This window comes from Pseudophryne corroboree, chromosome 11, assembly GCF_028390025.1.
Source record: "Pseudophryne corroboree isolate aPseCor3 chromosome 11, aPseCor3.hap2, whole genome shotgun sequence".
In the NCBI taxonomy this organism is placed as follows: domain Eukaryota; kingdom Metazoa; phylum Chordata; class Amphibia; order Anura; family Myobatrachidae; genus Pseudophryne; species Pseudophryne corroboree.
This window is the reverse complement of record NC_086454.1, coordinates 289,428,451-289,447,118: the sequence shown is the minus strand read 5'-3', so window position 1 is coordinate 289,447,118 and position 18,668 is coordinate 289,428,451. Positions and strand designations below refer to the sequence as shown.

The 18,668-nt window shown below is 47.9% G+C and overlaps 1 protein-coding gene across 1 annotated transcript in view; it reads right to left on the bottom strand.

Moving 5' to 3' along the window:
- Positions 1 to 18,450, bottom strand: part of LOC134968747 (5-hydroxytryptamine receptor 3A-like) — a 107,665-nt gene extending 89,215 nt beyond the window's left edge. Inside the window, exon 1 of the mRNA XM_063944241.1 lies at positions 18,255 to 18,450. Coding sequence (XP_063800311.1) covers positions 18,255 to 18,450 — 196 coding nt within the window. The remainder of the gene's footprint in view (positions 1 to 18,254) is intronic.
- Positions 18,451 to 18,668: the final 218 nt, after the last annotated feature.

The window sequence follows — 18,668 nt, the reverse complement described above, 5'->3', positions numbered from 1 at the left end:
CGGTGTAATGTGAGTAACAGACGCCGCTGGGTGGTGTAATGTGAATAATGGACGCCTCTGTGCGTTGTAATGTGACGCCGGTGTACGCTGTAATATGAATAATGTGACACCGCTGTACTCTGTAATGTGAATAATGTGACACCGCTGTCCAGTGTAATGTGAGTAACAGACGCTGCTGGGTGTTGTAATGTGAATGACAGTTGCCGCTGTGCGGTGTAATGTGAGTAACCGAAGTCGCTGTGCGCTGTAATGTGAGTAATGGAAGTCGCTGTGCACTGTAATGTGAATAACGCAAGTCGCTGTGCGCTGTAATGTGAGTAACGGAAGTCGCTGTGTGCTGTAATGTGAGTAACGGAAGTCGCTGTGCGGTGTAATGTGAGTAACGGAAGTCGCTGTGCGGTGTAATGTGAGTAACGGAAGTCGCTGTGCGGTGTAATGTGAGTAACGGAAGTCGCTGTGCGGTGTAATGTGAGTAACGGAAGTCGCTGTGCGGTGTAATGTGAGTAACGGATGTCGCTTTGCGGTGTAATGTGAATAACGGATGTCGCTGTGCGGTGTAATGTGAATAACGGAAGTCACTGTGCGCTGTAATGTGAATAACGGAAGTCGCTGTGCGCTGTAATGTGAGTAACGGAAGTCGCTGTGCGGTGTAATGTGAATAACGGAAGTCGCTGTGTGCTGTAATGTGAGTAACGGAAGTCGCTGTGAGGGGTGATGTGAGTAACGGAAGTCACTGTGCGCTGTAATGTGAATAACGGAAGTCGCTGTGCGCTGTAATGTGAATAACGGAAGTCGCTGTGCGCTGTAATGTGAGTAACGGAAGTCGCTGTGAGGGGTGATGTGAGTAACGGAAGTCTCTGTGCGCTGTAATGTGAATAACGGAAGTCGCTGTGCGCTGTAATGTGAATAACGGAAGTCGCTGTGCGCTGTAATGTGAGTAACGGAAGTCGCTGTGAGGGGTGATGTGAGTAACGGAAGTCGCTGTGCGGTGTAATGTGAGTAACGGAAGTCGCTGTGCGGTGTAATGTGAGTAACGGATGTCGCTTTGCGGTGTAATGTGAGTAACGGATGTCGCTGTGCGGTGTAATGTGAATAACGGAAGTCACTGTGCGCTGTAATGTGAATAACGGAAGTCGCTGTGCGCTGTAATGTGAGTAACGGAAGTCGCTGTGCAGTGTAATGTGAATAACGGAAGTCGCTGTGCGCTGTAATGTGAGTAACGGAAGTCGCTGTGAGGGGTGATGTGAGTAACGGAAGTCGCTGTGCGCTGTAATGTGAATAACGGAAGTCGCTGTGCGCTGTAATGTGAATAACGGAAGTCGCTGTGCGCTGTAATGTGAATAACGGAAGTCGCTGTGCTCTGTAATGTGAGTAACGGAAGTCGCTGTGAGGGGTGATGTGAGTAACGGAAGTCGCTGTGCGCTGTAATGTGAATAACGGAAGTCGCTGTGCGGTGTAATGTGAGTAACGGAAGCCTCTGTGCGGTGTAATGTGAGTAACGTGTAAGTGTGCTTTAGTGTGACACCACTGTGCGCTATAATGTGAATAATGTGACGACGCTGTGCGGTGTAATGTGAATAACGGATGTGTCAGTGCAGTTTAATGTGAATAATGGACGCCGCTGTGCATTGTAATGTGATGATCGGATGCCGCTGGGCGGTGTAATGTGAATGACGGATGTTGGTGGTCATTCCAAGTTGATCGCTCGCTGGCTAGTTTTAGCAGCTGTGCAAACACTAAGCCGCCGCCCACTGGGGAGTGTATTTTAGCTTAGCAGAAGTGCGAACGCCTGTGCAGCCGAGCTCTGCAAAAACCAGTTTGTGCGGTTTCAGAGTAGCTCTGAACCTACTCAGCGCTTGCGATCACTTCAGCCTATTCGTGTCCGGATTTCACGTCATACACCTGCCCAGCGAACGCCCAGCCACGCCTGCGTTTTTTCAGACACGTCTGCGTTTTTGCAAACACTCACTGAAAATGGTCAGTTGACACCCAGTAACGCCCCCTTCCTGTCAATCTTCTTGCGGCCGTCAGTGCGAAGAAAAACTTTGCTAGAACCTGAGCACAGCCACAACGGGCTTTGTACCCGTACGTTGCGCGTGTGCATTGCAGCCCATACGCGTGCGCAGAAATGCCGTTTTTTCACCTGATCGCTGCGCTGCGAAAATCGATCAATTCGGAATGACCCCTATGTGCTTGCAATACTGACTATGTGCGATTTTGGCTAAGTGTCAATTTTAACTATCTCTTCTATAGAGATAGTCAAAATTGACTTGCCTACACAGTCTATCTATTCTTGTGATGCCGACCACGCGGGACCGCGCATCGGCATCGCAAGGTGACTTTCACCTTGCGATCTGCACTAACTTTTCTTACGATTTTGACTTTATAGTCAAAATCATAAGAAAAAATCTCACCGGGTGTACACGCCATAACACTTCCTGCTTTGCCTTATTACCGAGGTGAAGCAGGAAGAGACATTAGCAAGATGTATTAACATCTTGTCTGTCGAAGCGCTCCCCCCTCAGGCGATGCCCTCCTGAGCTTACAGCGCGTCAGCTCAGTGCTGATGCACTGTCTCCCCCTGCCCGGCCGGCTCCACTGTGCATGTGCGGGATGTCATACTCACGCGAGATCCCCTACGCAGTCCGGAGCCGGCGCCCGCCACAGCCAGGGATAGCTCTGTCCCTGCTGTGGTGTATGGGCATCGCCACCTGCAGCTGTCGAAACTGACAGCTGCAGGTGTCAGAACGGTCAGCAATGCTGACTGTTCATACATTGCCCCCTCATATCGGTGTGCTATCTGTAATGGTGCCCATACACTTGTGCGATGCCCCGCGACGTGACATCGCGGGGCATCGTACCGGCAGTTCAGGTGCAATGAAATCGCACCTGAACTGCCAAAGTGATTACCATGCGATCATGCGATAGATCGCATGGTAATCACGTGATGGGCACGTCACACTCCCGGCGTGTGCCAATCACGCATCGCGGTGCGATATATCGCATGGGTTTTTAAAAACACATGCGATCGCACTGCGATTCGATAAATATTAAGTGCAGCACATACTATCATGAGACGCGATATTCGACCGGCGTGCCCACGCATGGGTGTGGTATGGAAGGTAGATAGTAACTACTATTGGTCGACAGTATCTAGGTTGACAGGGTCTCTAGGTCGACAGGTCAAAAGGTGGATATGAGTTTTTTATGGGGGGTTTTGGTGTCATTTTCTTCGTAGAGTGACCGGGAACCCCAATTAGTGCACCGTGTCCCCTCGCGAAGCTCGCCATGCTTCGGGCAAGGTGCCTTGCTCCGCTAGCGCTTCGCTCGGCACAGGTTACCGTTAAAATCGTAGTCCACGTGGAGCGTTAAGTATGAAAAGGTTCAAAAAAAGAAAAAAATCGTGAAAAACTCATGTCGACCTAGAGACCCTGTCGACCTAGTTACTGTCAACCTAAAGACCGGATCCCCCTGCGCATCGCGTTGTAAGGTACCTAAAATGTGCATACAATCCTTCGATTTCTCTCACAGATGCGGTCGAAATGGAAGGATTGTACCTGATATCTCACAAGTGTATGGGCTACATTAGATAGCAGCGCCGATATGGACAGGGGCGCTATCTGAGCCAGCACCGCAACAGTAATAGAAGGGGGAGAAGCAGTATCAGTGCGCTGATACTGCTCCCCTATAACGCAGGGTAATACATTTACTCCTATAATCTAAATTGCAGTGTAAAAATGAAGCTGTCCAGTATTTGTGGGATACAACCCACTCAAATCTAAATCTCTCTGTACATGTTATATTAGCCCCACACGGTTTTGCCCAGTTGTGTTCTTTTTGGCTTTGCTTGCAACTCTGAATCAGGCCCTGTGTCTGTTTTTACTTCTGCCTGATTGAAAGACTGAGGGCCTAATTCAGATCTGATCGCAGCAGCAAATTTGTTAGCTAATGGGCAAAACCATGTGCAGTGCAGGTGGGGCAGATGTAACATGTGCAGAGAGAGATAGATTTGGGTGGGGTGTGTTCAAACTGAAATCTAAATTGCAGTGTAAAAATAAAGCAGCCAATATTTACCCTGCACAGAAACAATATAACCCACCTAAATATCTCTGCACATGTTACATCTGACCCCCCCCCCCCCCCCCCCTGCAGTGCACATGGTTTTGCCCAAATGTGCTGCTGTGATCAGATCTGAATTACCCCCTGAGTGACACCACCACTTCCATATGCTGTTTGATGCATTGGATGAGCACCAGAACATGTTGGTCAAATATTGAGGTGTGTCGAAAACGCTGTTACTGGTTTTGTAATTCTTCCAAAAAATGACAAAAAAGTTAGAATCACATAATTTGGGCCTTGTTTTGTTCCCAGAGTATTACTAACCTCAATAACATTAATTTTATTTTATTAATAAACCATAGGTTGTGTTTTTTGTGTTTTTGTTTAGACAGGTATATGTTTCACATAAGCAAAGAGGAGAGGGAGATTGCAGTGGGTAAAAGAAGGTGGGTAGCTATGCCCTCCTTGGTGCTAGTCACACCTCACGGCACAGACCACACCCCCATATCAGTAGTCACACCCCCTGCGGCAGCCCCCAATAGGCCCTTTATAAATTTCAGCTCCAGGCCCACCAGGACCTTAATCTGGCACTGAGCGCACCCCTAGCTGAGTGTCAACATATTATACTTTGTACCTATAAAAAATGTCCACAATGAGACAGGAATGTGAATAAAATCTCAATTTATTTGTATAAATAAATAAAAACCGGGTGAATTATAAATGCCGGTTTACTGTGTATTCCTAAAAAATCTCTCTACATACATATAAATTGCCTGTGGGCACACTTGATTGTGTTTTACCCCACTGGTGATTGAATAAGGAAAATTACTGGTAGTTTTATGACAGTCTCTGTCCAAAGGAAAATGTTTTATTTCCGTTTCCTTAATGGGTTAAACAGTGGGGGTCATTCCGAGTTGTTCGCTCGTTGTTTTTTTTCCGCAACGGAGCGATTAGTCGCTACTGCGCATGCGCAATGTCCGCAGTGCGACTGCGCCAAGTAAATTTGCTATGCAGTTAGGAATTTTACTCACGGCATTACGAGGTTTTTTCTTCGTTCTGGTGTTCGTAATGTGATTGACAGGAAGTGGGTGTTTCTGGGCGGAAACTGGCCGTTTTATGGGTGTGTGCGAAAAAACGCTACCGTTTCTGCGAAAAACGCGGGAGTGGCTGAAGAAACGGAGGAGTGTCTGGGCGAACGCTGGGTGTGTTTGTGACGACAAACCAGGAACGACAAGCACTGAACTGATCGCAGATGCCGAGTAAGTCTGGAGCTACTCAGAAACTGCTAAGAGGTGTGTGGTCGCAATTTTGAGAATCTTTCGGTCGCAATTTTAAGAAGCTAAGATTCACTCCCAGTAGGCGGCGGCTTAGCGTGTGTAAAGCTGCTAAAAGCAGCTTGCGAGCGAACAACTCGGAATGAGGGCCAGTGTCTGGTGATTACCACTAGGAATAACGTCTCTGCAATTATGAGGCTTGTTCCGTCACTGCATTAAATTGTCCCAAAAATGGAGGCAAATTGCTGATATATAGCCTCTGTATTTGACAGAACTTTTCCCCGTGTTACTGCTTATAAAGGTATGTAGGTGGTCTGAGGTGTGCCCTCTGCCTACCGTTACCTCCTCAAATCCAGCTACTTCTGCATGGGGATCCTCATTGGTGGTGTAGTGGAATAGACTGTGGTCTGCCGGCAGAATCCTGTTGCTCCGTGTCTTCGTCTGTGCGGTCATTGGAGCGGGATCGATTACTCCGCAATCAACACGTTTCGCCTGTCAATAGGCTTCCTCAGGATGGCTGCGGATGAAGACACGGAGTAACGGGAGTACCCATAAACCCCCCTCAGTTGCCAGATTTCTGCCTAGATACCACTCATAGTAGTTATTCACTGCTGAATGGCAAACAGCAAGGTGAGAACAGTGCAGACCTCACCACTCTTTTTCCTTTCACTATAAGCAAATAGCAGAGACATCTGCCTTACTTGAGTGTAATCCCAGAATGAGGATAAATTATGTTTTATTGGGGTGTAGTATCTGAATCTTGATGCACCTTCTGACATTGTGATATATGCAACAAATGGACTACTACGGTACATGTTTTTTTCCCTGTGGGTTTGATTACTAATTTGTTGTATGCTAGCTGATATACCACTAGCTGAATACCCGTGCTTCGCTACAGAATTTCAAGTATAATCACAAAGATATGAAAAGCACTGGTATTTAACCACTTAACTGATGACTTTTTCCCCTAAAAACCGCTCCGAAATTGTCAGGGTTTTTTTATGAGTGAATTAGGTGAAGAACAAGAATTTAACCCTATCCAAAATGATTTTAGTTAAAAATATATATTTTTTAATTCTTTCAAACATCGAAACATCGATCAGAAACATCACGGCCATTGGAACATCGAAAACATCGCAACCATTGCGGCTTTCATTTTGAAAGCTGGGATAGCCTCCAGCTATACGGGGGGGGGGGGGGGGGGGTCTGGGGGTGGCTTGGGGGGTTAATTTACACTCCCCATCGGCTGCTATTGTCTGCAGCCGCTGGAGGGGGGGATCCTGCCATGCTGACTGATCAGCAGTGATCGGCAGCACGGCAAACACTGGGGGAGAGTGCGGAGAGGCTGAGGGACCTTCTGGTCCCGCTGACAGCAGCAGCGGAGGGAAGTTTCCCTTCCCTGCCGCTGCCTACACTGTTTATCTGACTGGTCGCATCCTGTGTGACCAGGTCAGATAAAGCACTTGCAGGCATGGTCACATCTGATGCGATCATGCCTGGCAAGTGGTTAAGAAAATTTAATATTGCTTTTAAAAATGTTTACATATAAAACACAAAACTACACTTGCCATTGGCAGATGCAGAGTAGTCCATTATTCAAATAGGGGAGCCACACCCAGCGATGTTTGACAATGTTTAGGGATGGCAGTTGATGTGGTTTCCCTGTTTGAATAATAGAGTGTTCTGCAACTGCCACTGGCAAGGAGGTCCAGGTACATAGCATTGTGTCCTCCCCCGTCCACAACTTCGCCGGCAACATGCATTCTTTATAGCCCTGGCTGGGTGGGCTATCTTAAATCTCCTCTGTGAGGGGGAAATTCACAATAATCATCTCACCCCTTTTAACCTCTTTGTGGGTGGAATTTTGAAAAATCCCTTCTTAGTGGGTGCCGAAGTCACAAAAGCAAACTACTGTCCAAATTTCAAATTACTAGTCCATATATATATATATATATCGCCTATATATTTGCCTTGTGACTCTGTGTCTGGCATTCTAATGCTGGGTGGAGTCACAGGGCTGGGTGGAGTTAGCAGCTCCTAACAGTCCCAGTACACCACTAGCAAAACGGAGCAGCAGCCACTGAATCCACCCACCATCCCCAGCCTGAAGCCACCAGTGGACGGACCCACCACACTGCCCGTAAGTATGGATCCCTCCCTTGGTTCCCCCACACAACCACCACACCCCCCCAAACCCACCCTCCACCAGCTCCTAATTGCAGCCACTGATGCCCCTGCCAACCCCGGACCCCACGTCCGCATAACGGACCAGCACACACTAGGAAACCTAAGGCCACAGCACTGAAACCACCCGCACAACCCCAGCAACCCCCGCCGTCCGCACCACGGGCGGCCAGACAGCCGCAGCCAACACCACCCCCTCCCGTCAGCCACACAAACCCACCACCACGCACGGCCACACAGTCGCAGCCCACACCGCCGGCTACCCCACCCTCCGCACAACCCATCTCTCGCCTTGCAGCCGCGGACACACTCTAACGGGAACACGCCATGCGCACCACGGACGCACAGACTGCTCCAGTCCTCCACACAACCACCGCACCACCTCTCTCATTCACCTGCCCCCGGGCCACACTACCAAGAGACGCCATCAGCACAACGGAGTCACCACACGTAACAGTGTGGATATTGTCTGCCTCCAAGTTCCTGTACCTGTGTAGAAGTGAGTCACCCACATCTCTCTGTACCGCAGACATGTCTCTCGCCACTCCTGCCCCCAGCTCCACATACACCAAGTCGTTCCCCTCCCAGCACCACACACCCGCACCCCCACTCAGCCAACAGCTAGGCACACACACAATAGATGCCCGGCCACCCCTATTACCCATCCCCCGATGTGCATACATGTGCATGCCTCCCTTTTGCCCCAAACTCCACTCACAGGACACTCATCTCAAGGGAGGGGGAGGGGTGCTGCCTCATAGAGCCACATATACCATGGCTTCCTACCTTACATACACACACACACACACACTCTGCCTGCACACTCCTAACAACACGCACGCACCCTACACCCCCTTCCAACCACAGACAAAACACCTTCCCCATCTTTACAACACCACCACCCACCAACTTTCATACCTGTCCCCATCACCCTCACACCACAATAACATACACAAAGCACACACACACACAACATCTTACACCAACACTCACACCCACCCAAACACCTCTCCTACACATCCCACACACCCTAAGCCCATCCCACACCCACCGTAACCCCATACCTGCCAACCACCCACCACAAATACACCACACATCCAGCTCTCCCCCCCACAAAAAAAACACTCTTAATTCAACAACTGCCCCCCCTTCCATGCACACACACGAACCCCCACAAAACCCACCACCATCCACCCATCCATCACATGTCGACACACTCCACCCATGCACACCTCCAACTCCATCCCCCTTAACACCCACAACCACAACTCCATCACACACTGCATGTCCTGTCACCACCCCCATCCCTCACCCCTAGACCAATACATATAGAGGCAGCCACCCACCCCCACGCAATTACACAACCACCATACATCAGTACCCACCACTTTTTATTAACCCACACACACAACCACGTACCCCTCCAAAATAACACTCCACCACCCACATTCCCTTCCACACCCGCCACAATCCAGCCCAACACCACCCTACCCCTATCACACACCCACCTCCCTCTCTATACAGCCCATGGATTCTGTCAAACCATCACAAGAACAATTGACCCACAACAGTACCCGTCTCACCTACAAGCACCAACATGCCAATTGCAGCTCCCCCCAACCTCCCATCCACACACCACAATACCCTACACAAAGCACCGTATGCAGAAAACACACAGCCATGCCATGTTCCAACAAACTCACAATACAGCCCACACGTACAACTCCACCAACTACTACACCTCCTAACACCTCACCCACCCCTCACCCCTAGCCCAACTCATACACTGCCCAGACCACATCCACCGTCCAGCCACACTCTGGTCAGCCATCAACCACACCATTTTCTCTACACCCTGCACAATCTGTACCCCTTCCAAAAACAAAATCCACCAAATACTGTTCCTTCACCCCCCTCCACAATGCAGCATGCAATAAATACACCACCCACCACGTACACACTCTGACCCTCAATGCGAATTAGGTCAAACCACAACAACAGTTACCCCACAACACTACCCATCTACCCAACAAGCAACCACATGCACTACCCACATCATTACAGCCCCACTTCAAAAAATCCACTTAACCCTTCCTACCACCACTCCAAAAACCACACTTTCCTCACCCTGCACAATCCCGATCACAAGACACCATAACACACAACTCATGCCTACTATGCCCCTACCCCTAATCCACCTACATTTACACAAGAACAGCATCTATGCACCCCCTCTACCATACCCAACAACCCCATTTAAACCCCACCATACACCAAACCACACACACACACACACACACACACACACACACACACACACACACACACACACACACGAAACCTCCCTTCAGTCTCACACATTCACAGCCTCCACACAGGACAAACGCCACCACTGACTACACCTACATAGGCCATTTTACACTACACCTCTACAATAGCAAACCCATCCACATGTCACCTTCTATAACCACAAACACATCCCACGCACAACCTTCACCACCATCCCTCCCCACAAGCTGTCACAACCTACATAGCACTCCCACAGCCACATGTTAACACAATTCCACCTCACTAAACCACACCCGCAACAACAATGCCTACTTCTCCAACACCGACAGCACCTCGCCCACCACCCAAAGACACTACACCCATACCTAACACACACCTTTCACAAGTACACCACCCCTCCACCATTTTCCACAACACAACTTTACCAATCGCTACACCCCACTCACACAAAAACACCACCACTGCCCACACCAACCTCACAATACCCTACCCCAAAAATAACACACAACACATATAAACCTCACCCACCCATGATCACTCACCCCTAGGGCACAACATATACAGACACCGGACACCATCCACACCCCTGGACATTCACGACCCACACCATCTTGCCCTCACCCTACCCCTGCCAAACACCACTCCACCATCCACACCACCCGACCCAATACATCACATCAACAACCAAACAATAATACATACAACCAAAACGCCCACCATCCACCCACATAACCCATGTTAAACCACACCCCAATGCCACCTTCACACACAGCCACCCATTCCCCTGGCCCACACAGCCACAACTCCTCCAACTTTAACACCTCCTGCCTGCTCACCCATCCCTCCCCCCAAGCCCACACCAACTATACATTACCCATCCTTCTTCCTGACCGCTTCCCAATAACCACTACCCTCACAATTACAGCCCCACTCCAAACAATCCACTTAACCCTCCCTACCACCACTACTATTTCACAGAAAGGGTAGTGGACAAGTGGAATAGCCTCCCATCAGAGGTGGTAGAGGCTAAGACAGTAGAGCAATTTAAACATGCATGGGATAGACATAAGGTTAGTGATAAAAAATAATATAAAAAAAAAAAAAATAAGGGGCAGACTAGATGGGCCAAGTGGTTCTTATCTGCCGACAAATTCTATGTTTCTATGTTACCAAAACCACACCACTTTCGGCAACCTCAACAATCCCTATCACAACACATCACTAAACACCTCACATACCTATGTCTGTAGCCCTAATCCACCTTACTTTACCCAACTACAGCACCTATGCACCCCCTTCACTATAGCCAACACCCCCATCTAAACCCCACCATACACCACACACACACACACACACACACACACACACACACACACACACACACACACACACACACATACACACACACACACACACACTACCTCCATTCAGTCTCAAACATTCTTAACCTCCCCACAGGACACCCGCCACCACTGACAACAGGTACATAGGCCATTTTACATTGCACCTCTACAATAACAACCCCATCCACATTTCCCCTTCTATAACCACACAGACACCACACGCACAACCTTTACCACCATCTCTCCCCACAAGCTGTCACAACCTACATTGCAGTCCCACAACCTCACGTTAACACAACTCCACATCACTAAACCACACCGGCAACAACAATGCACCTGCCTCTCCAACACCACCTCACAAGCCCACCCCTCAAACACAGTTGCCCCATACCTAGCAAACACCTTTCACAAATCCATTTTCAACAAAACTTTCACCACCTCCACACACCAATCACCCAAAACCACCACCACAGCACACCTCACTATACCCTCCCCAAAAATAACGCACAACACAGGTAAACCTCAACCAGCCATGACCACTCACCCCTAGCCCACAACATATACACACACTGAACAACATCCACACCCCTGTCCACAGCCGGACATCCACGACCCACACCATCTTTCCCTCACATAGCACAATCCCCCTACCCCTTCCCAACCTGCACTCCACCATCCACAACACCTTCGCCACCCTACCCAATCCATCACAACACCAAGCAAACAATAATACATACAACCCACGGCCCTGCCCATCCCCCACCTACCAGCACCTACCACCTCTGCCATACGCTGCACCCTCTGTCAACCTACCTTCCACCACCCATTTCGCAGTCAACACACACCACTACCATTCCCCTACCCCATTTCCAAAGGCCCCTCAGTCAACCCTCCACCAGTAGGAACCATGTTCAGACCACATTTTACACACCTGCAAACAAAAAACCCAGCCACAGGCCACTTTTACAACCAAACATCCTCCACACGCACCCTCTTCAACACCATCCACCCCTGAAAGCTGCCAATCCCTACATCATAACTAGTGATGTGCACCGGACATTTTTCGAGTTTTGTGTTTTGGTTTTGGATTCGGTTCCGCGGCCGTGTTTTGGATTCGGACGCGTTTTGGCAAAACCTCCCTGAAAATTTTTTGGCGGATTCGGGTGTGTTTTGGATTCTGGTTTTTTTTTTACAAAAACCCCTCAAAAACAGCTTAAATCACAGAATTTGGGGGTCATTTTGATCCCATAGTATTATTAACCTCAATAACCATAATTTCCACTAATTTTCAGTCTATTCTGAACACCTCACACCTCACAATATTATTTTTAGTCTTAAAATTTGCACCGAGGTCGCTGGATGACTAAGCTAAGCGACCCAAGTGGCCGACACAAACACCTGGCCCATCTAGGAGTGGCACTGCAGTGTCAGACAGGATGGCACTTCAAAAAAATAGTCCCCAAACAGCACATGATGCAAAGAAAAAAAGAGGCGCAATGAGGTAGCTGTGTGACTAAGCTAAGCGAACCAAGTGGCCGACACAAACACCTGGCCCATCTAGGAGTGGCACTGCAGTGTCAGACAAGATGGCACTTCAAAAAAATAGTCCCCAAACAGCACATGATGCAAAGAAAAAAAGAGGTGCACCAAGGTCGCTGGATGGCTAAGCTAAGCGACACAAGTGGCCGCCACAAACACCTGGCCCATCTAGGAGTGGCACTGCAGTGTCAGGCAGGATGGCACTTCAAAAAAATAGTCCCCAAACAGCACATGATGCAAAGTAAAATGAAAGAAAAAAGAGGTGCAAGATGGAATTGTCCTTGGGCCCTCCCACCCACCCTTATGTTGTATAAACAGGACATGCACACTTTAACAAACCCATAATTTCAGCGACAGGGTCTGCCACACAACTGTGACTGAAATGACTGGTTGGTTTGGGCCCCCACCAAAAAAGAAGCAATCAATCTCTCCTTGCACAAACTGGCTCTACAGAGGCAAGATGTCCACCTCCTCCTCATCGTCCGATTCCTCACCCCTTTCACTGTGTACATCCCCCTCCTCACAGATTATTAATTCGTCCCCACTGGAAATTACCATCTCAGGTCCCTGTGTACTTTCTGGAGGCAATTGCTGGTGAATGTCTCCACGGAGGAATTGATTGTAATTCATTTTGATGAACATCATCTTCTCCACATTTTCTGGAAGTAACCTCGTACGCCGATTGCTGACAAGGTGAGCGGCTGCACTAAACACTCTTTCGGAGTACACACTGGAGGGTGGGCAACTTAGGTAAAATAAAGCCAGTTTCTGCAAGGGCCTCCAAATTGGCTCTTTTTCCTGCCAGTATACGTACGGACTGTCTGACGTGCCTACTTGGATGCGGTCACTCATATAATCCTCCACCATTCTTTCAATGGTGAGAGAATCATATGCAGTGACAGTAGACGACATGTCAGTAATCGTTGGCAGGTCCTTCAGTCCGGACCAGATGTCAGCACTCGCTCCAGACTGCCCTGCATCACCGCCAGCGGGTGGGCTCGGAATTCTTAGCCTTTTCCTCGCACCCCCAGTTGCGGGAGAATGTGAAGGAGGAGCTGTTGATGGGTCACGTTCCGCTTGACTTGACAATTTTCTCACCAGCAGGTCTTTGAACCTCTGCAGACTTGTGTCTGCCGGAAAGAGAGATCCAACATAGGTTTTAAATCTAGGATCGAGCACGGTGGGCAAAATGTAGTGCTCTGATTTCAACAGATTGACCACCCGTGAATCCTGGTTAAGCGAATTAAGGGCTCCATCCACAAGTCCCACATGCCTAGCGGAATCGCTCTGTTTTAGCTCCTCCTTCAATGTCTCCAGCTTCTTCTGCAAAAGCCTGATGAGGGGAATGACCTGACTCAGGCTGGCAGTGTCTGAACTGACTTCACGTGTAGCAAGTTCAAAGGGTTGCAGAACCTTGCACAACGTTGAAATCATTCTCCACTGTGCTTGAGTCAGGTGCATTTCCCCTCCTTTGCCTATATCGTAGGCAGATGTATAGGCTTGAATGGCCTTTTGCTGCTCCTCCATCCTCTGAAGCATATAGAGGGTTGAATTCCACCTCGTTACCACCTCTTGCTTCAGATGATGGCAGGGCAGGATCAGGACTGTTTGCTGGTGCTCCAGTCTTCGGCACCCGGTGGCTGAATGCAGAAAGTGGCCCGCAATTCTTCGGGCCACCGACAGCATCTCTTGCACGCCCCTGTCGTTTTTTAAATAATTCTGCACCACCAAATTCAGTGTATGTGCAAAACATGGGACGTGCTGGAATTTGCCCAGATGTAATGCACGCACAATATTGCTGGTGTTGTCCGATGTCACAAATCCACAGGAGAGTCCATTTGGGGTAAGCCATTCTGCGATGATGTTCCTCAGTTTCCGTAAGAGGTTGTCAGCTGTGTGCCTCTTCTGGAAAGCAGTGATACAAAGCGTAGCCTGCCTAGGAACGTGTTGGCGTTTGCGAGATGCTGCTACTGGTACCGCCGCTGCTGTTCTTGCTGCAGGAGGCAATACATCTACCCAGTGGGCTGTCACAGTCATATAGTCCTGAGTCTGCCCTGCTCCACTTGTCCACATGTACGTGGTTAAGTGGACATTGGGTACAACTGCATTTTTTAGGACATTGGTGACTCTTTTTCTGAGGTCTGTGTACATTTTCGGTATCGCCTGCCTAGAGAAATGGTACCTAGATGGTATTTGGTACCGGGACACAGTACCTCAATCAAGCCTGTAGTTGCCTGTGAATTAACGGTGGATGACGGAAACACGTTTCTCACCACCCAGGCTGCCAAGGCCTGAGTTATCCGCTTTGCAGCAGGATGACTGCTGTGATATTTCATCTTCCTCGCAAAGGACTGTTGGACAGTCAATTGCTTACTGGAACTAGTACAAGTGGTCTTCCGACTTCCCCTCTGGGATGACGATCAACTCCCAGCAGCAACAACAGCAGCGCCAGCAGCAGTAGGCGTTACACTCAAGGATGCATCGGAAGAATCCCATGCAGGAGAGGACTCGTCAGACTTGACAGTGACATGGCCTGCAGGACTATTGGCTTTCCTGTGTAAGGAGGAAATTGACACTGAGGGAGTTGGTGGTGTGGTTTGCAGGAGCTTGGTTACAAGAGGAAGGGATTTAGTGGTCAGTGGACTGCTTCCGCTGTCATCCAAAGTTTTTGAACAGACTTATGATGAATGCGCTCCAGGTGACGTATAAGGGAGGATGTTCCGAGGTGGTTAACGTCCTTACCCCTACTTATTACAGCTTGACAAAGGCAACACACGGCTTGACACCTGTTGTCCGCATTTGTGTTAAAATAATTCCACACCGAAGAGGTGATTTTTTTTGTAATTTGACCAGGCATGTCAATGGTCATATTCGTCCCACGGACAACAGGTGTCTCCCCGGGTGCCTGACTTAAACAAACCACCTCACCATTGGTGTTAGAACAGAAATTATTCTGAGGTGGAATTTCATCTGGGACGTTTCCTGCTTTTTCTGCAGTCGGGCGTGGATGTGGGGCTGTGACTGGGCTTCATAAAAGTCCAGATTTTGGCCTTGTCCATTTTCTTTCAGAAACAATTGGCTTCTCTCCCTGAGGTCCAGACGTCCTTGAAAGGTGTTCTGCACACCCAACATCCCTTTGGGTCTCCCACGGCACCTTGGGATCTCAGTGTGGTGCTGCAGTTCCTCCAATCGTGAAGCGTTAAGGTACATTGAATGGGAAATTCTGTTTCAAGGAAAAAATACTACAGCGAAATGGGATGTATTAAAATCACTGCTAATTAATAATACTCATAAATGTATTCCCACCAGCAGCAAAAAAAGGAATAAAAATCCCAAACCAATGTGGTTTAATAAAAATATAAAGGAATTAATGGACAAAAAAAGACGAGCATTTAAAAAATACAAATCTGAGGGGGATACGGAGTCATTTCAACACTATAAGGACTGTAACAAAATATGCAAAAAAGAAATAAGAGCGGCTAAAGTAGAAACTGAAAGACTATTAGCAAAGGAAAGCAAAGCGAATCCCCCCAAAAATTTTAAGTACATCAACAGTAAGAGACTAAAGAAGGAGAGTATAGGCCCTTTAAAGGACAAGAGGGGAGTCTTAATCAAAAATGATAATGACATAGCAAACAAACTAAACCAAATGCTGGGTCTAACACAAAATCTCAACAAAAATAATGTCCCACTGCTAAATGCTTATTTGTGTGAGGAGGTAGTCTGTGACCGATTAAAAAAGTTAAAGATTAATAAATCACCTGGTCCCAATGGAATTCACCCGAGGGTTCTTATGGAGCTGCACGCTGAACTAGCAAGACCTCTATTTTTGATCTTCATGGATTCGGTTAAATCGGGTATGGTTCCCAAGAACTGGGGTATAGTGGAGGTAGTGCCGATATTTAAAAAGGGGAGCAAAGCTGAACCAGGTAGTTATAGACCAGTTAGTCTTACATCTATAGTGGGGAAAGTATTGTAAGGTATTCTAAGGGACAGTATTCAAAAGTTCCTTGAAGCAAATAAGGTCATTAAAAGGAACCAACATGGATTTGTGAAGGACAGATCATGTCAGACCAACTCACTTGGCATTTATGAAACCGTAAGTGCGAACCTGGATCAGGGTAAGGAGGTGGATATAATCTTTGCCAAAGCTTTCGACACTGTACCACACATGCGTCTTATCTATAAGCTACAAGAAATAGGGCTAGGGAGCACAATATGCACTTGGGTCAGTTATTGGTTATATAATAGGGAGCAGCGCATTGTGGTCAATGGATCATTTTCAAATTGGACCAAAGTACTAAGTGGTGTGCCACAAGGGTCTATACTTGGACCACTTTTGTTCAACATTTTCATCAACGACCTAACAGTAGGTCTAGAGAGCATGGTGTCAATTTTCGCAGACAATACCAAATTGTGTAAGGTTATAAATACGGAGGGGGATGCTGAGTCTCTTTAGAACGACTTGACTAAACTGGAAGCATGGGCAGCAAAATGGAGAATGAGATTCAACACAGACAAGTGTAAGGTAATGCACTGTGGGGGCAAGACCAAAAATTACACCTACATACTAAATGGTGTAATATTAGAGGATTCTGTACTGGAAAAAGACTTAGGGGTTCACACAGATAACAAATTAAGCAGCAGTACCCAAAGTAGGAGTGCAGCAAAGAAGGCTAATAGGATATTAGCATGCATAAAACGGGGAATTGATGCAAGGGACGAGAGTATTATACTCCCATTATATAAATCACTAGGTAGGCCACATCTTGAATACTGTTAGCAATTTTGAGCACCATATTACAAAAAGGATATCCTGGAGCTAGAAAAGGTTCAGAGGCAGGCGACCAAACTAATAAAGGGCATGGAGACGCTGGAATACGAGGAAAGGCTTGCAAGGCTAGGCATGTTTACATTGGAAAAGAGGAGACTAAAAGGGGACACGATCAACATCTACAAATATATAAGGGGTCAATACACAGAACTTGGGAGGGACCTGTTTTCTATAAGATCAGCACAGAGAACACGTGGCCACTCATTTAGGTTAGAGGAGAGGAGTTTCCTTACATTGAGGCGAAAAGGTTTTTCCACAGTAAGGACAATACGTGTTTGGAATTCCCTGCCTGAGAGATTAGTAACTGCGGACTCAGTCAACACCTTTAAGAATGGGTTAGATAAATTCCTATTGGATAAAGATATTCAGGGTTATGGTGCGTAGGCACGCATTATAGTTAATTTAACTAGTCCTAACATAAAAATAACTAGTCCTATAATAAGACTGCATAGGAGACCACAAATAGGTTGAACTCGATGGACAATTGTGTTTTTTCAACCTTAGTTACTATGTTACTATATCATGCTGAAGTGTTTAAGGAAGCAGAGCCTGAGCTCTGTACCTGAGCACCTGCTGTTGCTGGTTTACGTGGTTTACCACTTGCGCCTCTGGAGGACGTAGAAGCACCTCTGGATTTGCCCTTGAACTTGGCCATCTGAAAGGACTGTAACTTAGAAGCTGAATAAGTCTTCTTGGTTGGGGGGGCTGCGGAAGGAAGATACGTAGAGTTACCCGCAGTAGCTGTGGAGATCCATTTGTCTAATTCATCTTCAAATAAGGCCTTTCCTGTGAATGGTAGGCCTTCCACGCCTTTCCTGGAGTCCGCGTCAGCAGTCCACTGGAGTAGCCACAAGCTCCTGCGTGCCGACACGGCCATAGCGGTGGTGCGTGCTTTAAGCACTCCTATTTCCTTTATGGCTTCCACCATAAAGTTCCCAGAGTCCTGTATATGCTGCAGGAGTAAGACAACATCCCCCCTAGATAAGGAATCTAACACCTCAATTAGGTTACCTGACCATTTAGCAATGGCTTTAGTGATCCACGCACATGCAATAGTGGGTCTTTGGGGCACCCCAGCAGCTGTGTACAATGATTTGACTGTAGTCTCAATTTTATGATCAGCCGTGTCTTTCAGGGAGGCTGCAC